The 24,122-nt window shown below is 40.1% G+C and overlaps 1 protein-coding gene across 11 annotated transcripts in view; it reads left to right on the plus strand.

Moving 5' to 3' along the window:
- The window catches only part of macf1a (microtubule actin crosslinking factor 1a), a 562,465-nt gene that overhangs the window by 265,678 nt on the left and 272,665 nt on the right, over positions 1–24,122 (plus strand). For all 11 annotated transcript variants that reach the window (XM_080211401.1, XM_080211408.1, XM_080211407.1 and 8 more), the window contains exons 4-5: positions 3,428–3,505; positions 6,215–6,307. In XM_080211401.1, coding sequence (XP_080067527.1) covers positions 3,428–3,505; positions 6,215–6,307 — 171 coding nt within the window. The remainder of the gene's footprint in view (positions 1–3,427; positions 3,506–6,214; positions 6,308–24,122) is intronic.

Below are 24,122 nucleotides of genomic sequence, written 5' to 3' on the forward strand. Positions count from 1 at the left end.
CATGACCAAAATGAATGGTGGAGCAGGCTTGAAGGGCCGAATAGCCTATTCCTGCTTCAAGTTTGTTTCTTGCATGGCTCATTTATTTCTTCTGCATACTCTCTCACCAAGTAACTAATGTTGGGGATGGGAGCTACAAATTACTCCCACGGCTAATCTCTTACTTTTCCTATTTCTATTCTGTACCCAAACTAATTCTACATCTTTTGAGCCAAGGTCAACTCTTATTACTGTACTAATGATGACCTTAATTAACAGAGGTACCCTAGTCATCTTTTCCTAGCTTCCTGTCTTTTCAAAATGTCAGATACCCTTCATTTCCTAGCCCTGGCCACCTTGCAGCTATGTCTCTAATGGTTATCAGGTCCGATATATTTATTTCTACCTGTGCTGGCAATTCCTCCATTTTGTTACAAATGCTGTGCACGTTTTGATGCAGAGCCTTTAAATAGCTTTCCCCCATTGTTACAATCTCTGCCTTATCTGCTGGTGTGTTTTCTTTCTCTCATTTCCTGTCACAGTCTGGTTACTATTACCCAAATCACTATGCTGCTCTATTACCTCATTGTTTTCCTTTGGTATACTACACCTTTCCTTGCATGATGCCTTTCTTCCCTCCCCTCACTATTTAATTCATTATTTTGCTCTATTTAAGTGTATGCTCACTTTGATCATGGATACTTTCTAAACCATTGGCGCACCCCAGGTGTGCACAGATTTTCTCATTCATCTTCTGCTTTGTCCACATATTAACTGTTCAGTGAAACAGCAACAGTTACAGAGCTCCTTTTCTCTTCTGTTTTGCCTTTGCTTATATTGATCCTCTTGGAAAGTCTTAAGTGAAAAATCTTGCCATGCCTTCCTTTCGACTATTCACTGGAAGTTTGAATTTCCTTTCAAAAGTTACTGGTCCACATTTCACATTTATTTTTGCTACTCTCTTCCTTTCTACATACTTCTGAAACCCTTAACCCCATGTTGTATTTCTTACTAGTTTACACTCATTCTATTTTTTTACTTTTTATCCATTTTTATCTGTTTTATCCATGGGCTTATTTGCTGGTATTTAAAACTCTCAATCTTCAAATTACTACTTAATACTATTGGCTTCTTCTAATTCAGTACTATTATTAACCTGTTTTAGTCATGATGGATTTATTTTCCCACGTAGTTCTTAGTTCTCAATTGAATGTCGATTTGTTGAGAAGTATTAATTTTTAAAAATATTTGCGGTTATTCATCTATTGTCATAGCTTTTAATTTAATTTCTCAATCTGCTTCAATCACCTCACCACTATTTTGTTTAAGTTCAGTACTTTGTTCTGGATTTGCATCTGTCACACTCAATCTCAGTGAAATTCTATTGTATGATCACTTTTCCACAGAGGATCCTTGCTATAACCTTGGCTCATGGTACAAAGGAAGAGCTAAAATAGCATCCTCCATGGCTGTTTCACAATGTCTTGTTCTAAGAAATTATCTTGAATTCATAAACTTGCCCTCAAATATTTTTTGCTGATTTGATTACTGCCAAGCAGAAAAGGGTGGGGGGGTGGTGCGGGGGGGTGGGGGGATGAAACAAGTTGAGTTGCTCTTCCAGACGGCCATCACAGACATTGGGCCAAATTGACACCATCTGTACTGTCTCTCAAGCCTGCATGAAGCTTGGTCTCCCATGATTAACGTATTGCTTTTTATACATACTCCTTTTTTCTTGATTAATACTCTGTCCAAAAGTACAACTACTGTTGGAGAATGTGGATAGCTATAGGCTACTTTCACCAGTGTTGCCTGTCCCTTGTTATTTTGTATCTCCATCTACACTGATTACTTCAGTTCTTCCAAGCCAAGATACTTCCTCGCTATGTGCTCATCCTATCCTTTATTATCAGGACTATCTTGATTCCTTGTTTATTTGATTTGTCTTTCTGAAACATTGCATGCCCTTGGTGAATGTGGACCGCATATCTGTAATGACTATTAGGTCAAACCCATTTACTCATATTTATACTGTTAATTCATCTATTTTGTTAAGAATGCCTCATTGCCTTTCATTTTAACTTTTTTTATCACTTTTCCTCAATTTAACTTTGTTCACTGCTCTGTTACCATGATGCATTTTGTCTCTTCCTATTGCGCTCTGATGCAATTGCTACACTGCAGTTTTGGGGCCTAAACTTCTCTTTGATTTCTAGATTTTCCCTCTCAAACCTTCCCGGCATCAATTCTTCAAGTGAAAAATTCTAACAAACTTTTGGCCACCCCTCTGCAGTAACAATAGTATTGGATGACCCAATGATCATGTTTAAATAAAGAATATTTTATCTTTTATAAAACCAGTGTGTTTTCCAGTGTATGTTCATGGGGAGAATAAAAGGTTTGCGTATCACGAGTGTGAATTCTTAGTGTATCGTTGCACCATGTCTGATTCAGTGTTGTTGGCAAGCAGAAAATGGAACTGGTCAAGTTACTAGAGTCACCCATTCTAGTAACAAGAAGTTTATACTTGAGAGAGAAATGTTGCTCTCATATAAGATGCATTGTAATTGAATTCCAAGATGCACTTTTGAAGGCTTCATTTTCCTTCCTACTGCTGTCTTTTTCATTTATTTATTGAAAGAGGTCTCCTTTATTACCAGAAATATTCAGGTTGAGCATCATCTGTAAAAAGGGAAACAGTTATTTTTCAGCACTATGCTCTTTTGCCAGAGGCTCTGACAGATTACCAGGACCTACAGTATTTAACTTTTGCTTCCATTATTGCACTGACTGGACACTTCATTGGCTGAACGATAATCAAGTACTTCTCAGCTTTGACTTAAGAAAATACATTCAATGACATACATTTTTTTTTAGGGATTTCCATTATCTTAATTTGCTGTTTTATAGTGCTTGAGGTTACTTGGTCGGTGAAGGCTTGGGCCCTGAAAAACTGTAAGGCCTTTGGAAGCTATCGGTAAATTGGCAGGTAGTGTGGGAATGAGGATGGCAACAGTGACTCAGCTAGACTCCAGGGAAAGATGGCTGTTCACTCTGCTGATGAATAGATGTGGGAACCAGCAGGATTTGGAGAGAAACAAAGACTTTCTTTGAACCATATTACAGTCAAAATATCACTACTGCAGTGTGTGCTGCATAAAGCAACTGAATTGTTCATCCGTCCCTAGATTTTTAAAATAGTCTAAATTTGTTGGAGATATTTTGGGTGATCTAAAAATTTTAACGTTTTAATCTGTTTTGAATGCTGCCTGCTACCTTCTGTACATTTGACAGCTATTGCAAAGCTGTTACTGTTCTGAAACGTGAGGGTAGAAGTCCATAAGTATGACAATAAAGAAGGGCCTGTACTGCTTTGCATCAATCACATCTGAAGTTTATATTAAAGATCAGAATAACACTAATTTATCTCCTTGTGTTTACCTTCTAGCCTCGTGAGAAGGGCCGTATGCGTTTCCACAGGTTACAGAATGTACAGATTGCACTTGACTACTTGAAGCAACGACAGGTATGTAAGTCGGTACACGGTGAGGTGGCAGCCTTGTGGTTATGGGATTGAACTATAAACCCAGACATTGTACATTCCAAACCCCCCCCTCATAACAAGCTGTGAAGTTGAATGTACAAAAGTATCAGCTAAAATGTTTCCCTTCTCTGTAACCTCTATCACTGCATAGGGTAGAAATGGCAATGTCTTGAATGGCATACATCCCCATTTCCCTCTTGTGTAGCATCTTGACTTAAACATCTTGCTCTGCCATTATTGTTGCTGGATCAATATCCTGCAATTATTTATCCAACAGCACCTGTCACTGCAAGAGTTCAAGGAGAAAACTCACTGCTGTCATCTCAGAATAGGCAGTAAATGCAGCTTTGTTCACACCCAAAATCATAAAGAAATGGACAAACATAATTTATTGTATTATAAATTACCTCCATCTTTTCAGTTTCGCTGTTGGATTTTAAAGTGGTTTAGATACAATTTGAACTTTTACAGGGTTGGGTTATGGTAATTAGATAGGTTATTCCATGCAAGCTTCCCATGGGGTTTGATTGGTCATTGCCAACCTGTTTGGGACTAAAACATGGAAACTAAGAAGGTACTACAGTTAATTGTCGATCTAACCTATGCTCATTTGCACCTGAGCTAAGCAGTGGTTGAGGCATTAGAATTGGTTTCAGCATCTATGTGTCAAGGAGAAAAAATATCAGTGAATGCTGCTGGAATACCTATGCATTTGGTCTTGGGCGCGGTTTTTCCCAGGCTCAATAATTCCCTGGCACTCTCCAAGTTGCATTGTATTGATGTGTCATAGGATTGCAGCTCCTTGTGAAACTACACCAGTGAAGAAAAGAAGCAAAAGTTAGATCTGCCTCCTTTAAGTAGGCTTCAAACTCAGTAGAAAATATTTTAAAAAATTAAAATACAGAAAATTTTGAACAGTTGCATATGAAAAGTATGTTAATCTTTTTACTGTGGTAATCAGATGGGAGGAAGTGCCCTCTATCCTTTTCAACTGTATATAGGTGCATAGTATATATTTTCAGACTTCCAACTGAATTATCATGTTATTACGTTATGACTGCATGATGAGGAGTTGGGTTCCATGAAAGTACAATATACACAATGATTTAAGTATTGCTGAAGTAAGATGATTTGTTGAAGCTTTTCATCTTGCACTCATCAGGACAATCACAAGTGTCAGGGGAAACAACAATTTTGAAGATGCTTTTGGTTGCCTTGGAGAACATGCCAGTTGATGGTGACTGTTAACTACCAAGGATTGTTTCAAAGCAAAACCAGGCAGCATGACACTTATTAATCAAGGATTTCCCTATGGAATTAACCAGCAGATGATGATCACTTATTTTGTTTAGCTTGCATATTTTTGATATGTAGGTAAGTTTGCTATATTTAAATCCACAGCAGCAAGTATTAATTACCTTGCATGTCCTAATGGCCTCCATTCTGTGCTCAAATTCAGTGGTTAGCACTGCTGCCTCACAGCGCCAGAGACCTGGGTTCAATTCCCAGTTTGTGTCAGTGTCTGTGTGGAGTTTGTACATTCTTTTAGATGCAATTGTGCATTGGACAACACTTGCTAAATAATTCTTTGTGTACTAAAAATTGCACTGGTAACCAATTTAAATTTGTCAGTCAGGTTTGGTGCATTTGTGTGTGCTGAAAGCTGTATATATTAGTACAGAGGCTCTGTTCTTTGCAGATGAAACATGTACACGTGTTGGGTGGGATTTTACAGCCTCGCTTGGACGATACTGGAAATTCCTGCCCGTGGTCAGTGGAGATTTCTGTTATCAGAACCTCACCCACTGCGATTCAGTGGCTGGCGAGGTGGTAGAGTTCTGGCGGCTGCATCTGTTTCAGCTAAACAAAATAAGTGATAGCCATTTGCTGGTTCATCCCATGGGGTAATGTGTTTTCCAATCAGAGCCAAACTGCCTGATTTAATTTTGAAACAATGCTTGGCAGTTAATTGTCAGTCACCATCAGTGCTGCATTCTTCATGGCAACACCTCTACCAATCAGAGTCCACTTGCCAATCGATCCGCATTCTCTTCTCTTATGCAGTATAATGTTACTGTTCTTCCTAACATTGATATTCTTGCAAGTGGCCTGATGAGTACAAGCTGGAACGTTCTGACGAAATGTTGTTTTCGGCAATACTCAAATTCTGTACTACTAAATGACTTATCATTTAATTGGCTAACAACTTCAATTATTTTAGCTCAATGAAAATTCAACCATAATGTTACACAAGTACATCCATTGTGATTTAAGTCGAACTGTTGTTATTGCTTAGTCATAATTCAAATTCACATAACTGGAAGAATCAATGATGAAATTTGTTGATCTTAATACAGTTTTTTTTCCCATTCCCAAAGCAAATAAATGATAAAATTCTAGCACTGGAAACAGTGGTATCGGTATTTATTTGATTTTTTATATCAGACAGATAATTTATCTCAAGTATTTCTAATGTTCCAATTACAAGAGTATGTGACTATTCAGCTGATTGAACAAAGTTTTCAGTTTTAACCATTTGGTGATAACTTCTTTTCCCAAAACATTTCAATCTATGGGATTCATTATGTTACATTGCACAGAAAGTGTGCTGTTATTATTTCTCAAATATTCAGTGAAGAAAAGTGAACCAGTGTGATGCACTGAACTATCAAATACATTTTATTCTTTCAGGTGAAATTAGTAAATATTAGAAATGATGACATCACTGATGGAAATCCTAAACTAACACTTGGTTTAATTTGGACCATAATTCTACATTTTCAGGTAAGGGATTTCTGTGTATTGATTTGCTTGAGGATTATTTTACCTCAGAACTTGTAAACGCCAAATGAAATAATAAAGTAACTATTGAAACTAAAATTCAGTCATTTGTTGACTCAAAAATTTAAACATTTCATCAAAATGCATTTTCAGTACTTGCTGTATTCTGTCAAAAAAAATTACTGAAAATGCTGGCTAACACATAGATGTGTGTATTCACCCAACTGTGATTACAGACAATTTTGGACTGTCATTTGTTATATTAAATATGTGCAAATATGTTCTAAGGTGCTGCTTGGAGATATAAGAAGAAGAAATGCTTTGCCAAGAAATATGGATTAGTAGAAGTGCCTATGCATATGGTTAAAGAGCTGAGCCTTAAGGTGGAAAAATATCGAGAGGGAATTCTAAGATATGCTTTGTAGAACAACTGAAAGTCCAATTTGTTGGAGTTCTTTAAAGAAGAAATGTGTTGTGGATAAAGGCAAAGTTGTAAATGTACTGTATTTGGATTTCCAGAAGGCATTTGATAAAGTGCTGCCTCAAGGGTTAGTATGGAAAATAAAAGCTCATGGTGTAGGTAACACATTAGCAAAGATAGAAGATGGTTGGCTGATAGAAAATAGGGAGTATGTATAAATGGGCCTATTCCTGATTGGCAGAATCTGACGAGCAGAATCCCACGGGGTTGTTTGATAGAGCTTCAATTCGATATGACTTGGATGAAAGGACTGAAGTACCTAAATTTGCAGATGACACAGATAGGTGGGAAAGTATGTTGTGAAAATGACACAAGGAAGTTGTAGATGGGTATAGTTAAACAGAATGAGTGGGCAAAAATGTGGTAGAGTATAACAAAGAAAATTGTGAAATTGTTCACTTTGACAGAATAAAAAAGCAAAATATTACGTAAATGGGGAACAGCTGCATAATTCTGAGGTGCAGAGGGATTCATTCTAGAGGATATTCTAGTTCCTGAGTTACATAAACTTGGTATGCAGGTACAGCAAGTAGTTAATGTCAATGGAATGCTAATCTTTATTATGAGAGAATGCTATGCTGGATTTTGGAGGAAAATGGAGCAATCTAATGCTTTAAAGGTTACAGTGTATTTGGAAAGATAATACATCCTATTTATATAGGATAATTAGGGCGGCACGGTAGCACAGTGGTTAGCACTGCTGCTTCACAGCTCCAGGGTCCTGTGTTCAATTCCTGACTCGGGTCACTGTATGTGTGGAGTTTGCACATTCTCCTCATGTCTGCGTGGGTTTCCTCCAGGTACTCCAGTTTCCTCCCACGGTCCAAAGATGTGCGGGTTAGGTTGATTGGCCTTGCTAAGAAATTGCCTCTTAGTGTCCAGGGATGCATAGGTTAGAGGGATTAGTGGGTATAATATGTAGGGATATGGGGGTAGGGCCTGGGTGGGATTGTGTTCAGTGCAGACTCGATGGGCCAAAGGGCCTCTTTCTGCACTGTAGGGTTCTATGATTCTAATTCATAATTTTGGTTCAGATAGTTGCAGTGCTGTGGGGGTCAGGAACCTGACTGGAGGGACTTGCAGGAGAAGCAGGAATGGATTAAATGTCATTGTAGCAATGAATTATATACCTTAATTAAACTGAGATTAATTTTTAACTAGGCAATGTTTTTTAAAAACAAAAATGTCATCAGTATTCTTCAGACTTTTTAACTATGGGGTCTGTAATCCAAAGATTTTGCATATGATAAAAATGTATTTGTGCCTCTTGTGGTATTTTTGTCCAAGTTGCTCTAGTTTTCTCTGTATATTGTTTTCCAAATTGTTGGAACGTTCAGTGTTTTTATGGTGACAAATCCTTTTTAGGTGTAATTTTATTTAGGATTTAAAGAATTTTTTGCACCAGAACTTGTAAACGTTGATACCTATTTTGGGATAAATCTTTCACTGAAAATGCTTCAGGTCATTGAGTGTAGATTAAAATCATATCCAAAAATGGCATTCATAAATTTAAAAAAATTAAATTTGCATTAAAGATGTTATTCAAATTTGTGATGTTTGGATCTAAAATATAATTTAACTTCAGTTGTAGTGTCTGGGAAATGTACTGGTGTAATTTACTTCACTGCCTTAGTTGTTTTCTTGGACTGCAAGAAGGAGGATATCATAGTTTGCACAGCATTCAAGTGTTGTTGAATTGTATTTCACACTGAAATGAATGCCAGCTTTATTGTACAGGCTTCTGTGTGTGTTCTGATAGCACAGTCAATCTGATGGATGTATTTCAACTCCCAAGTTGCATTCTTCACGGCTGAAACCTTCAAGCTATTGGTGACCATTGTGTGTGTTGGTGTCATGCTGGAAATGTACAATGCGGCAGCTTATCTGCCTCCATGGTTGAAAACTTTTCAGCTTGAATGGGGGAGGGGAACTGATTAAACTTTTACCAAGACACAGGTCTGTATTTTCCAGACAAGCGAGTGCATAAATGATAATTAGTGTTTATAATCTTGTACTCAAAGATAAATTGAAGATATAATTTTCCTTGTAATTCACTTGTTGTATAAACTTGTAACTAATAACTCAAGTCTGTCATTTACGATAGATGACATGGAAAGGCTCCTTTCAAAAAGTGAAACTATGGAGAAAATTTGGATCAATATATCCTCTAATAAATTAAAGTGATTTGTTTACTGTTGAAGTAAAATAAGGAATGATACTTTAATTACAATGAAACATAACATTCTTTGTTGAATGCGCAGTGGTATTTCCATATCAAATAATTGCATATCAGCCATAATTTGCAGTCTGTCTCTCTTTTATCATGGTTTCTTGAATGGCATGTGAAGTTGTGTTTAGCAAGGGTATTAAACTTGTTTGCTTTTTATATTAAAGATAGGAATTAGAAGTGTTTTGTCTTTGAAAGTCAATGCTGTTTGCTATTTAATGTGTGTGCAGTATGCTGAATTGGTCAATGATTTTAAAAAGTTCTGTGCAAGTGGATATACTCATTTGTGAACATATCAGTTTTTATTTTGCAAGTGCCATCCTAATATTAACACATCTTTGTATTTTGATATGTTGTACGATGTAACTCAGTGACTAGGTGCAAATCCTTCTAAAGCATGAAAGTGCTACATGCCACAAAGCATACATTATGAAACCTAAATTTGCTATGTTGGTGCAATGCTGAAACTGATTCCAATATGGGAATTGAATGTTGGAAGAATATTTTGCTATTAAATATTGACAGTGTCAATTGTCAAACGTTTAATATTTTGTCTGAACTATCAGCCTGATGGATTCAGGAACTAGGTCAACCTCTTACTGTGTTTTTAATCAGTTGTTTTGTGTTGTAGAGGTTTAATTTATATGGTTATTGTAGTATAAAGGGTTAACAAACAGGATATGTAAACTTGTAGATGATGAAGCACTTTGAACATCAGTCAGTCATGTGTTAGACTCTTTTGTATGCTCACTCTCTCGTGCTCTCAATTGTGTCTAGACGCAACATGCTTTCTCAGTAACCTGTTTGGATGTAGTACTAATAAATGTTAAATTGATAGTCTACAGCCTGTCTAAGAATCAAATTCCATGCCTGAGGTCCAAGGTAGAAGGACTCATTGGAGAGCATGATGGCCGTCACAGAGACAGCAATGTGAAAAGACACATCAGTATTATTGAAGGAACCATAGAGTGAAGAAACCTTTGAAAGCAACATGTAAAAAAAAGATCAGCAGACAAAGCAGGCACACGGGAGAGAGGCAGAGATGATTGTACCTAGTGAACAGTCTCTGCCCTTGCTCTGCCCATCTGAAAGCCTCAAGGGCCCGTAGAGAGACCAGCAGTGGGAGTTGGAGAAATATTATTTTCTCCATTATTGAGCAGTATCAGATCTTTATGAAAAAGAGCAAAATCTTCAAGTTAGCTCTTTAGTAGACCCAATAGCAGTCGACATTCTCCCATTCTAAGGCAGGCCATGTGAGAGTCTGTCATGGACTTTGAGTCTATTCTGCATGTCTTTGATATCTTTTTAATCTGCCATGGAAGTCCATCAAGCAGACGATTCATTGTGCGATATGACTTCAACTCCGAGTGCACAATTGGTCTAGGGTCTAACATGACTCCGAGGCTTCATGCAACTCTAAATTGGGTAGACCCATAAGTGGCAGTACCACCCATCAGCCCACCAAACCAAAAGAAAAGGCAGGACACTCCATGCAGGTAACCATTTTGAGATGCTTACATTACGGCATTAAAAACCCAGCATAGATGCCAAGACTGCCTGACAGGCATTGGGGAATGCATCTAGTGTGGCACAACTAGTCATTTCAAACATCTCTACAAATCCAGGTCAGAGACCTGAAAGCCATTCCTTCCCAGAAATGGAAAGTCAAGAAAAGTATGAAATAAGAGTTCCTCGAGGAAGCAATCCAGACCACTGGTCAGTTACAGTCCAAGTTCAAGGCTTCGATACTACTTTTGAAACTGGAGGTGCTATTAACATATTAGCAAATCACCTTGACTGGTATCAGCTGATGACCCTTCATCTATCAGTCATCAAGTTACATGATCCAGGCAGCATTGACCTTCCAATCAAAGGCAGGATGTTGCTTGTCCTGACTATAAGGGGCAGAAGATCATTAACTCTCTCGATCATCTTCACAATTAATGAACATCCTTAGTGGTGATGGGCATCCTTTTAGGAATCATAGAAAATCCAGATGATGCTCATCATTTGAACTCCTCGCGGCCTGGCCCTCGCCGCCACTACAGGTGTTCTCAGGGTAGTATCCTAGACCCAACCATCTTTAGTGGCTTCATCAATGATCTTTCTTCTATCGTAAGGTTAGAAGTGGGGATGTTCACTGATGATTGCACAAATGTTCATCCTTTTGTGCAACTCTACTGAAGCAGTCCATGTCCAAAGGGAGCAAGATCTGGGCCATGACTGACAAGTAACATTCATACTACACAAGTGCTAGGCAATTGGTGAAACCTCCACTATCAATATCCAAGCGGTTACCATTGACCAAAAACTGAACTAGACTAGCCGAATGAATACTGTGGCTATAAGAGCATACATAGACGCAGACTCGATTTGCAAGTTAATGGTTGGAATGCAAGTCTTTACAGGTAATCAAATCTTCACAGATATAGACAAAGTGAGTGGAGAGAGAGATAAGCACAGGTTAAAGAGGTGTGTTTTGTCTCCAGCCAGGACAGTCAGTGAGATTTTGCAAACCCAGGTAAGTCATGGGGGTTACAGATAGTGTGACATGAATCCAAGGTCTTGGTTGAGGCCGTCCTTCTGTGTGGAATTTAGCTATCAGTTTTTACTTGGCGGTTCTGCGTTGACGTATTTCATGGAGGCTGCCTTGGAGAATGCTTACCTGAAGATCAGAGGCTGAATGCCTGTCACTGCTAAAGTGCTCCCCAACAGGAAGAGAACACTCCTGCTTGATTGTTGAGCAGTGTTCATTCATCTTTTGCTGTAGTATCTGCATGGTCTTGCCAATGTACCATGCCTTGGGACATGCTTTCCTGCAGTGTATAAGGTAGACAATGCTTGCTGAGTCGCAAGAGCCTGTCTTGTGTACTTGATGGATGGTGTTCTCATATAAAATGATGGCATCCGTGTCGTCCTCTCCGGAGCCATCATGTCATCGATGAAGATGAACATCTCGCCAAGGCCATCCCCACGCCCCCACTTCTTGCCTTCAAACAGCCGCACAGCCTGAAACAGACCATTGTCCGCAGCAGACTGCCCAGCCTTCAGAAGAACAGTGACCACGACACTACACAACTCTACTAAAGCAACGCCTGCAAGACATGCTGGATCATTGACACGGATGTCATGATGTAATGAGGTGGGTAGAATTAGGGACCTTGTGGTGAAGGATCCTCTTGGGAAGAGTGATCATTGTATGGTGAAGTTTCTGATGCAGATGGAGGAGGAGAAAGTGGGCTCCTGGACATGTGTCCTTTGTTTGAACAGAGGGGAGTATGGTAGGATGAGAGAGGAATTGGTGAATGTTGATTGGGGGAGTGCGTTGGAAGGTAGGCCTGCTGAGGAACAGTGGAGGATCTTTAAGGAGATCTTTCTTGGTGCTCAGCAGAAATTTATTCCGATGGTTTAAAAAGGATCGGAGGAGGAGAGGTAATCAGCCGTGGATAACGAAGGAGGTGAAGGAAAGTGTTAAATTAAAAACGGATGCGTTTAGAGTAGCTAAGAGTAGTGGGTGAGAAGAGGATTGGGAGAGGTTTAAATGTCAACAAAGAATGACAAAGAAATTGATAAAGAAGGGTAGGATAAACTATGAAGCTGGGCTAGCGCTTAATATAAAAAAGGATAGCAAGAGTTTTTATAAATACATAAAAAGGAAGAGGCTGGCTAGGGTGAACGTTGGACCCTTAGAGGATGAGAGGGGGGACTTAGTGGTAGGGGATGGGGAAATGGCTGAGGCCCTGAATAACTTTTTTGTTTTGGTCTTCACGGAGGAGGACGTGAGTAATTTGCCGGGTGTTAGCGATGGAAAGATGGTAGGAGCGGAGGGTCTCAATGACATTATTGTTACTAGACAGGCGGTGCTTGATAGACTGGAGGGACTGATTGTGGACAAGTCCCCAGGACCGGATGGAATGCTTCCGAGGGTTCTGAAGGAAATGGAGGAGTTGATAGTGGATGCCTTGGTGATTATTTTCCAAACGTCGCTGGATTCCGGGGAAGTGCCGGAAGATTGGAAAGTGGCTAATGTTACGCCGTTGTTTAAGAAGGGTGGCAGGCAAAAGGCAGGGAATTATAGGCTGGTTAGTTTAACGTCTGTTGTAGGAAAAATGTTAGAATCCGTGATCAAGGAGAAAATAGCGAGGCATCTTGAGAATTGTTTGGTAGAGCAGACGCAGCACGGTTTCGTTAAGGGGAAGTCATGTCTGACGAATTTATTGGAGTTCTATGAGGATGTGTCTAGGGCGGTGGATAGAGGAGAGCCGGTGGATGTGGTCTGTCTTGATTTTCAGAAGGTGTTTGACAAGCTGCCTCACAAGAGGTTATTGCAGAAGGTCAGGGGGCATGGAGTTGGGGGTAGGGTGTTAGCGTGGATAGAGGATTGGCTGTCAAATAGGAGGCAGAGAGCGGGGGTCAATGGGTGCTATTTGGATTGGCGGTTGGTGACTAGTGGAGTGCCCCAGGGGTCGGTGCTGGGGCCTCAGCTATTCACCATTTATATAGATGATCTGGAGGAGGGAACCGAGTGTATGGGGTCGAAATTTGCTGGTGACACCAAGATTGGTGGAACGGCAAATTGTGCGGAGGGTGTGGAGAGTCTGCAGAAGGATCTAGATAGGCTGGGCGAATGGGCCAGGAACTGGCAAATGGAATTTAATGTTGGTAAATGTGAGGTTGTCCACTTTGGTAGGAATAATGGTAGGAAGGACTAATACTTACGTGGTGAAAAACTGCAGCATGCGACGGTGCAGAGGGACCTCGGGGTCCTTGTGCATGAGTCGCAAAAACCCAGCCTGCAGGTGCAGCAGGTGGTCAGGAATGGGATGCTGGCCTTCATAGCGAGGGGGATTGAATATAAAAGTAGGGAGGTCTTGCTGCAGCTGTATAGGGCACTGGTGAGGCTGCAGCTGGAGTACTGTGTGCAGTTTTGGTCACCGCACTTATGCAAGGATATTTTGGCCTTGGAGGGAGTGCAGAGGAGGTTTACTAGGCTGATTCCAGAGTTGAGGGGGTTGAACTATGAGGAGAGGCTGAATAAACTAGGCTTGTACTCGTTAGAGTTTAGAAGAATGAGGGGAGATCTCATTGAGATGTATAAGATGTTGGATGGGATGGATAGGATAGAGGTGGAGAGGCTCTTCCTGCTCAGAAAGGACAGTAGGACTAGAGGGCACAGCCTCAGGATAAAGGGGGGGTGGTTTAGAACGGAGTTGAGGAAGAACTTCTTCAAAGGATGGTGAATCTCTGGAATTCTCTGCCCGTTGAAGTGGTGGAGGCTGCCTTGCTCAATATTTTTAAGACACGGGTTGATTGGTTTTTGATAGGCAAAGGGATTAAGGGTTATGGGGAGAGGGCGGGAATGTGGAACTGAGCCATGACAGATCAGCCATGATCTTATTGAATGGCGGGGCAGGCTCGAGGGGCTAGATGGCCTACTCCTGCTCCTATTTCTTATGTCGTCATGTCACGTGAGAACACCATCTACTAAGTACACAGGGCATACTCTTGCGACTCGGCCAATGTTGTCTACCTGAAATGCTGCAGGAAAGGATGCCCCAAGGCATGGTACATTGGCGAGACCATGTAGACTCTACAACAACGGATGAATGAACACCACCCAACAATCACCAGGCCGGAGTGTTCTCTTCCTGTCGGGGAACACTTCAGCAGTCACGGGCATTCCACCTCTAATCTTCGGTTAAGCATTCTCCAAGGCAGTCTTCATGACACTCAACAATGTAGAATCACCAAGCAGAAACTGATAATTAGTTCTGCAAATGAGGATAGCCTCAACTGGGATCTTGGGCTCATGTCACACTATCTATAACCTCCATAATGACTTGCCTGGGCTTGGAAAATCTCACTAACTGTCCTGGCTGGAGACAATTCACACCTCTTTTAACCTGTGCCTAACCCCCTCTCCACTCAGATTGTCAGTACCTGTAAAGACTTGGTAATCTGTAAAGACTCGCATTCCAACCATTAACTTGAGTCTGTGTCTACGTATGTCCCATTTGTGAACACAACTCTTCACTCACCTGAGAAAGGAGCAACACTCTGAAAACTTGTGCTACCAAAGAAACCTGTTGGACTTTAACCTGGTGTTAAAGCAGGTCACAAGCTAGGAATCCTGCGGTGAGTAACTTGCCCCTGAATCTCCAAAGCTTGCCCAGCATCCACAAGGCGCAAGTCAGGAGTGCAATGGAATACACTCCCCTTGCCTGGATGAGTGCGACTCCAGCATCAATGTTTATGTTCTGTATGGCTCGCCTTTAGAGCTGAGCTGACCCTGTTTCTCTCTCCTCGGATCCTGCCAGATGTGCTGAGTTTTTTGCAGCATTTCCTGTTTTTATTTCACGTTGCCAGCATTCTAACTGCAGTTTCCTGGTTTAAACACTGTTTTCAACCTGGATAAGGAGGTATAGGGTTGCATTCCCTGTTCTCACAGGTCTGCAATGCCCTTTAGAGGGAATCTACGCTTTTTGGATAGCTGGCTAACAGGAACTCCCATTACAAAGTGTAAGCGTACTGAATGGTTCATGTTCTTGGGCTGGGTTACAGAAAGATATAGATGAAATGGGCGGTAAGTGGCAGAAGGAATTTAACCCTGAAAAGTGTGAGGTGATGCACTTTTAAAGGAGTAATTTGACAAAGTATATTATGAAAGGTCTGACACTCGGAAGTTCCGAAGAACAAAAGGACTTTGGCATGTTTGTCCATAGATCTCTGAAGGCAGAAAGGCAGGTAAATAAGGTGGTGAAAAAGCATACGGCACACTTGCCTTTCTCAATTGGCAAATGCAGAGATGTCATGATGGACTGGTATAGAACTTTGGTGAGGCCACAGCTGAAGTACAGTGTGCAGTTTTGGTCGTCACATTATAGGAAGGATGTGAACTCATTGGAGGGGGTGCAGAGGAGATTCCCCAGGATGCTGCCCAATGCTTTTGGAACATTTTAAGTTATGAAGAGATTAGATAGGCTTGGATTGTTTTCATTGGAGCAGAGAAACCGAGGGGCGACCTGATTGAGGTTATAAGGGGCATGGACAGCGAGCATTGTTCCCCTTAGTTGAAGGGTCAGTTACAAGGGGACACAAGTTAAAAGTGAGATTTAGAGGGGATTTGAGGAAAAACTTCTTTACTCAAAGGGTGGTGACAGCCTGGAATGCTTTGCCTGGTAGGGTGGTGGAAGTGGGATGCCTCACATCCTTTCAAAAGAGCTTGGATGAGTACTTGGCATGCCATAACATTCAAGGCTATGGGGCAAGTGCTGGCCAAGTGGGATTAGGTGGCCAGATCAGGGCATTTCATGCGTCAGTGCAGACTCGATTGGTCGAAGGGCCTCTTCTGCGCTGTAGTATTCTGTGATTCTTTGTCCACAGCTGATCAAAATCCAGTCAATATTCTTTATAACATCTACCTTAACCTGTGCCATCGGTTATCACATATGCTTAAGATTATATCCAAAGATCTATTTGTGCAAGAGATATTTTTAGTATTTATTAGTTGTAGAATTTCTGTGGCAATATTCATTGTGATAAAAAGAAATTCAGTAGTGGAGGGCAGAAGAATAGAGTTTGCAGCTTCTCCAGGGCAATTATTTTCAATGTGTAGTAACTTGACAGAGTTCATGTATTCCCACTTTGTGCAGCCTGACCCAGTTTCCTTTGGAGAATGTGGCATGAGGACAGACAAAATGGGCCTTTAATTGCATTTCCTTTATGACTGCGGAAGCTGATGAATCAACTAAATCTGAAATCCACCATTATGCTATGCTGGAGATGAACATATTCCACAAAGTTTAGATTATGTACCTTAAATCTGTGTATGTACTTAAATTATGTGTATGCGTGAATAAGCTCTCATCAAATATCGGTGTAGTTCCAATCCTTACTGTGTGTATTGTATTAGAATTTAGAGTACCCTACTGAAGCTGAACATTTTTCACTCGCTCGTTTACCCACTTCTCAGATTTTGGTGGTGCTGAAGCCATTTTCTGCAATTGTTTAATAGCTTGACTTGGTCAGGGATTGTCAAAAATTACCAGTGCATTTCTCAGACCTCATACAGTATCAAACAGCTCATTTTTTTTCTCTCATGATCAAGATGGAAACACATTTATTTAATATTCAGTGCAGTTTACTTTTAAGCAGTTTAGCACAGTTATACTGTGCACTGATACGTTGTTTCAGTTTCTTCTTTTAAATTTAACCATAAAGCTTATTGTGTAAGAGTATGGCTATTTCTCAGTATATAGCATTGAAAATCTGTATAAAATTACAGAAAATGTGCAAAGGCATTGTATTCTGTTTTAGAAGCTATGAAGAAAAATCAATGTGCAAGCAATCAATACAGTGCAACCTTCATGTATTGTTTGTACTAAATTACAAAAAACTACTTATGCGGGCAAGTAATTGAAGTGAAATAATTTTTTGTAACTTTCCGTTTGTTATTAATATAGATAAAACTATAATTGTTAGCTTGAATATCATGATTTGTTTAATTATATTTATAACCATCTCCAAATGAACACCACAGTCGTGTCTGCCACTTTATATGTTTTTAAAAATCATAATCTGCATTTAATGAATTGGAGTCAAAAAAGCTGCCACACAAACATTTGAATCCACCTTATACTGAGTATTAATGCTGGCAATGTACCTCTAGTAATGAAGTGATTGTTGACTTTTAAATTTCAATATTTGCAATTTTTCTATTCATGATAATGGAGTTGAGTATACACATCGCTTGACAGCCTGTGAGGCTGGTGTAGTTTAATTTATTCTGCAGCATGCCAGTGACTTTTTTGTCATGACGCAGCTGTCTGCTCTTGCTGCTGAGACTGCGGTATCATTTGAGTTAGAATATGAATACGGCACAAATGCAGTGTACTAATTAGCCAATTGCCTGGGAGTGGTTTGTGATAGCTTATAGATTTTTGTTTATAGATATTAGAGATATTCTTTGAACTTTGCTTTAAAGCCTGAGTGCGAATCTTACAGTGGAAATTTGACAGCGTATATGATTAATGGTTAATGTCATTAAAAAATTTTTGCACTTCCTTATAATAAAATATGTCAACGTCACTCCATGTCACTTTCTGGAGATTTTTGAATTGTGGGATAGTAAGAAAGTGATCATTATGACCTGGCAACTAGAGAAAATATCAGCCAATCAAAAATCAGTTTGTTTTAGGTCAAGTGGTTTGAACTGCTATGACATGCATTGGATTACTGTATGTTACTGAGACAGTACTTTAAGATGGCTGGCTGTGCAATATGCTGTGAGTTCGAATTTTAAATTGTCGTTTGGATTCTCCTGGGAAGCAGCAGAACTTTCCTGATCAGTTCAGCTCAGATGCGGCTGTGAGAGGAATGATGCCAGTGCTATAGACGCTGCCTGTATTTTAATGCTGACGCAATGGGAAACTCTTTTGGATGTGTTCGAGAGCAACAAGAGACTGCAGAAGCTGATCAGAAAAAATCTCCCCTCACGCCACAGAAAAAAAACAGATTTAAACGCATAAGAAAAAACAAGAAAGCTGCTTCACGTCCTAGAGCTGCTGCAGGAAGAGATGAGAAAAACCTGACAGAAAAATCATTTCAGTTGCTGCAGAAAAATAGTGAGGCAGGTTTGAATGAGCCTCATTTCCCTTTGGATATTACAGTGGGAAAATTGTCAACGAAGGCAGACAGCAATCCCAAAATCTGGAACAAAGGACAAGATTTTTCAGATGTGTTACAAGCGTCGGTGCATCCTAGTAATTTATCAAATTTTGTTACAAAGACTGTAATTGTCCCAGATAAATCAATAGATGTAAATGTTGAAGATAGTGGAGACAGTGCACAGCAAGTTCTTTCAGTCAAAACTGAAATCAAACCAATCAATGAACATGTGGAGAAATTTGCAAAAGAAACACCTTTACCTGATCAAATTTCATCGAGGAAGGAGCTCAGTGACCTAGATATAAAACCATCAGAAGTTGAAGTGAAAGGAGATTTGAAACCTCTCCCCTTCCCTATATCTGGAGAGGAGAGCCAAAGTCAATATGTAAAAGGAAATGCAGCAGTAAACAGTGGAAGATGTGAGAATGTTACTGATATTGCTGCCTCCGACTGCATTAAAATAAAAGGTGTTGAAATTCCTACATCATCCAGAATGGCAGCAGAGGAGAGACTGCAGCTTGAGTGGGAGGGGAAAAGCTCAGAGCAGTTCAATGCACTTGATAAGCTATTCAGATCCTTACATTCAGAACATGCTTATGGGATGAATAGTCAGTCATCACTGCAAAGGGAAACTGAAGCTTTTGAAGTGGAGATGAAGTTAAGAACAGAAACTGATTTGTCACCTTTGAAGAGTGACTTCACCTTAAATACAGAGCTTCAGACGAATAGTGCCTTGCACTCCTCTGGTTACTGTAGCAAATTGCTATCTGCAGATATGAATGATAGCAAATCTGAGAGAACAACAAGCAGAGATTTTGAACTGCTCTGCTGTATGCCTGATATAAGCAACTTGTCCATTTCAGAAAATGAATTTGGATTATCAATGGATTGTGAAGATGAAGATGATTTAGAGACAATCTCAATTCTGGATCAGGAAATGGTAAGGTTACCTGTACTTTCAAATTAAGTTACTTCGAAAGATCACGAATCACTCGTTACAGTGTCTGAATGTTTCTATTGCGAATGCTGGGTCATGAGGAAAATTGAAATGCCAGTATTTTAAAATGTTCAACAGTCTTTACATACTTTCCTGCAAGTGGCTTGTGAAGATCATCTCCAAATTTCAAGTAGGTAACTACTTCCTGAAAGCAGCAAACAATATTATGATGCATTTGTTTACTTGAAATGTGAACTGTCTAATTAGTACCTTCTAAAGATAAACGCCATGCTCTTTTGACAATTAACTTGTTTTCAACATTTTCTATTATAGGTCTGCTTGGTGAGGCCTTGAATCTAGTAACTTGCCATAGTGCCAGAGCTGATGCACTGAACTGGCAGGGCAACTAACTACTTCGTTGCAATAGACCCAAAAGAATTCATTGTGACTAGTTGGGCCCCAAAACCTGTGTCAAAGAAGATGCTGTGATTTTTGACATTCTGGCAATATTTACATATGAACTGTAGTGTACAAACAACTTGCTCCTGCAGCTCATCAGGTCATGGATGATGAAAATTGCACTTTCCCCAACTGAAAATTAATTGAGGGAGGGTTGCAATTTCAGATGGGGGCTAAAGAGCTTGCTGCTCTTCTAGGCCCCAACAATATAATTCATAAGCTACTTTTCGTCCTCTTCAGTCGTATCTTGTGTGAAATTAGTCTGAGCCTGCACAAAGCATAGTCTTATTAGTCCAGTTTTAAAATTGTGTTTAAGATCCTAAGTCTGTAGTTTGCTTAATGAATGAAACTTTTTTTTCCAAAGATGGGTGCTTTAGGCACTATTAGTAGGCTGGAATTGGATTAATTGTGCTATAGAACCAGTATAGTTCCCATTTTGAACTATTACTACTCAGTTTACCCAGGCACAACATAAGACAGTCGATTCCTGTGTTTATTACTTTCTTGCTAACTACCCCCAAAAATGGCATGAGGTTGAATATTAGCCATGATCTGGTTAAATGATGGAGCTGGCTCAAGGGATAGAATGGATTACTCCTGGTTTTATGTTTTGAAACCATACCGATAACTTAAATTGCAAGGATTTGGAAGTAATGTTTGGGCTGATATAGTTAAAAGTTATGGTCACAAAATACCAGATTGTAACCTGACTTTATGAAAAATCAGTTGGATATTAGTGGAACTTCTAAAAATCTGGAACTTTTTAAGAACTATTCCAAAAAAATACCCATTTAACATTTTAGGTTTCAGAAACCTATAAAAACAAAACTGACAATGTTTTCATGTAATTCAACATGAAATACCAAGGTAACAAATTCAATGTAAATAACTTTGCAGAGTATGGCATGTAACTGCAAGGCTGACAAAATAATTTAGTTGCCCCCTACCCAAAATATAAATCTTACCAGATTTATTTTATTTTAACTCCAATAATGGAAATGGAGGACCCTTTGTTCTCAAATAGATAAGAACATAAGAAATAGGAGCAGGAGTAGGCCATCTAGCCCTTCGAGCCTGCTCCGCCATTCAGTAAGATCATGGCTGATCTGAAGTGGATCAGTTCCACTTTCCCGCTTTCTCCCCATAACCCTTAATTCCCTTGTCTATCAGAAACCTATCTACCCATGACTTAAATATATTCAGCGAGGTAGCCTCCACCACTTCAATGGGCAGAGAATATTTGATTTTTTTTTGCATTTGCTTGTATCTGACCTTTTTAAATCCTATTCTTAAGGAAGGTCAGGACTACTGAGCACCAATTTGACAATGAATTTATTGTTGCAGTGATTGCTAAATCATTGTTTAATTGCCATGCATAGATTTTTGTTTTTATTGTTGCCCATGGTCAAGATATTTTAAAGTCTGAGGTTAGTAGGTTCCTTATCCTCAAAATGGCATGTCTCAATTTAAATGGTTTCAGCAGCAAGCTTTTGTGAATTTCAAAACAAAGAAGCTTGTTTGTTATTAAACTTTGGTCTGAAGCATTAAACTCAGCATCTCTTGCATGTTATCACATATACAAAGGTTAAATGAAGAAAAGAAATATGCTGACAACTGGAATTATTTTCATCTCTTTCGTAGCAGGCCTATAGCTTCTCAGATGAATTGATGCTTAGCTCAAGTAGAAGACTTGTACAAGCAAGGTGGATTTTCAGTGGGCTGCAAGGCTTCTTGCGGTGGAATTGCTAGGAAGTTAGCAGTCGGGTGACCATCTTGGAACAGGTTAGGGGGTGCAGGGAGAGTCCTTTTTCCACATGAGGCATATCTATACATTACCTTGGCTGACTGGTTGTCATGCACTGGTGTCTCTGACATCTATTTCAGAACTGTTTCGGCTGTTATTTTTAAAAACAAATAACAACATAGCTGCATATCTGTGTGCCCTGTTACAAATCGAAAATCTTTTTCCAAGTAAGATGGTGTGTTAGACTGGCAGAGATCCTATGCTGAGGTTTTTCACACCAAGAGTTTCAGACAGGTGATGAGAGCTTATTTCACTTGAGCAGGAGCAGGTACTGGAGATGGGCAGCAGTAGAAAGCATCTGTCAAAGAGGATAGGTTGCTTAGTGTTCAGCTAGACATAAATGCTGAGCTTCAGGAGTCATATGCTAAGAGTACTTGTGAAGCAGCAACAAGAAATCTGTGTGCATCTGCCAGAATTTCTGGAAGCAGCACACACCTTGCACAGAAAATGAGGAGTCCCCTCTCGCATGAATGCAGTAATTTCTTGGACGTTTGCACTCAGAGCACTTCCATAAGAAGAGTGGCTGATCTCTTGGGAGATTGGACTTGACAGGTCATTTGAGTGCATCATGGCACTTGCACACCCTGGCTTCCAATTAACATAACACCAAACAAAGCCTTGATGTCTGAATGCCACGTTAATATGCAGCCAGGTGCTCTCCCACTCTTGGTTAGCAGGGAAGTGCAGTGGAAGCTTTTCTCAAAACACACCACCTCTTGACCCTAACCCTTCCTGCCCTCACAGACACATGCTGCTTCCTGCCCTGCTGATTGAGCCTGCCTTTGCACAGATGCAGGTGGGACAGTTTTTGAGATCGTCATGGGCTGCAAAACTCAGACGACATCTGTCACCAGCATCCTATAATAGAGCAGAGGAACAAGCAACCTACGCCTTGCTCTGCTGAAGACACAGGGATAGCACCATTGTCAGAAAACAAAGGTAGATTTATATTAGTGTTTGTGGGAATTAGAAATGAGATACAGTTTTATTAGTTTTATTTTGAGTTTTATTTGAAAGGGTTAATGATGTAAGTTTGGTTTTGATGCATGCATGGTAATGAGGATTTATAGTGTGAAAACAAACAGGGTTTAAAGGAATGGGTGTGGGTTAGTAACCAGATGCCACCCTAGGATAAAGATGTTTTGAGTTTGTTTTAAGCTGGAACCCAGGAGGAGTTGCCGAGTGCAGACTCCCAACGTAAACAAAATTAAGCCCAGCAACTATGTAGTTGGGGACAAAAAGAATGTCTCAGGAAGATAGTTAAAAGAACAAGTTGTTGACCAAGGTCATGTTTGGCAAAATTTAAAGAAAAGAGCAGAGAAAGTGCTCTGAATTAAAGAAACAGCTGCGAGAGTCAGATTTAAAATTAGTTAGGTGCAAAGTCATACATCTGAAGTAGTCCCCAGATTGGTGACACCTCACTAGGGCCTGAGAAGCAATGGTTTTCTGTTGGCGTGACTGGGTACCCAAGAGATTGCGTGGAAGCTTCAAAGCATGTGACAATCAAAGGCAGAGGAATGCCGAAAGGAAGGATTGAAATCCTGGATGTGAATCCTTGGTGAAGGCATCTGAGAGAAAGTGTTGTTTGGGAGAAGATTTCAAGTATGGAGTTTGGAAACCGATGTGGAAATCAGAATTCAAAATCACAGAATCCCTACAGTGTAAGAGGAGGCCATTTGGCCTACCGAGCCTGCACTGACAACAATCCCATCCATGCTCTAACCTTATATCCCACATATTTACCGTGCTAGTTCCCCAACAGTAAAGGGAAATTTAGCATGCCTGAGGTCAGAATTGAACCTGGTCCCTGGTGCTGTGAGGCAGCAGTGCTTAGTACTATTCCCCCTCTGCTGCCCTACTTTCAGTGAGACCAGTTGGCTCAGTGTGCCAAGCATCCTGGGCAATTTGGTGAGAAATCCACAGGTCTTGTATTAAGTGGCATGGTTTCTGAGTGCAGTGTGTCTAACCATAGTTGACCTGTTGGTTTACATGGATTGTGTGCTTACTAATAGCATTAGAATATGTTGAAATTTGTCGTCCTACCAAGTCTGTGTACATCTGTAAAATTAAGGTGGGGTGAAGGAATAGTATATATTACAATTTTTTCTTTTTGTTATGCCTTTTGGTGGTTATTTTCCAGACATCGCTGGATTTCGGGGAAGTGCCGGAAGATTGGAAAACGGCTAACGTTACGCCGTTGTTTAAGAAGGGTGCCAGGCAAAGGGCAGGGAATTATAGGCCGGT

Source organism: Carcharhinus amblyrhynchos, chromosome 24 (assembly GCF_965287045.1).
Source record: "Carcharhinus amblyrhynchos chromosome 24, sCarAmb.v2.hapA, whole genome shotgun sequence".
Classification (NCBI taxonomy): Eukaryota; Metazoa; Chordata; class Chondrichthyes; order Carcharhiniformes; family Carcharhinidae; genus Carcharhinus; species Carcharhinus amblyrhynchos.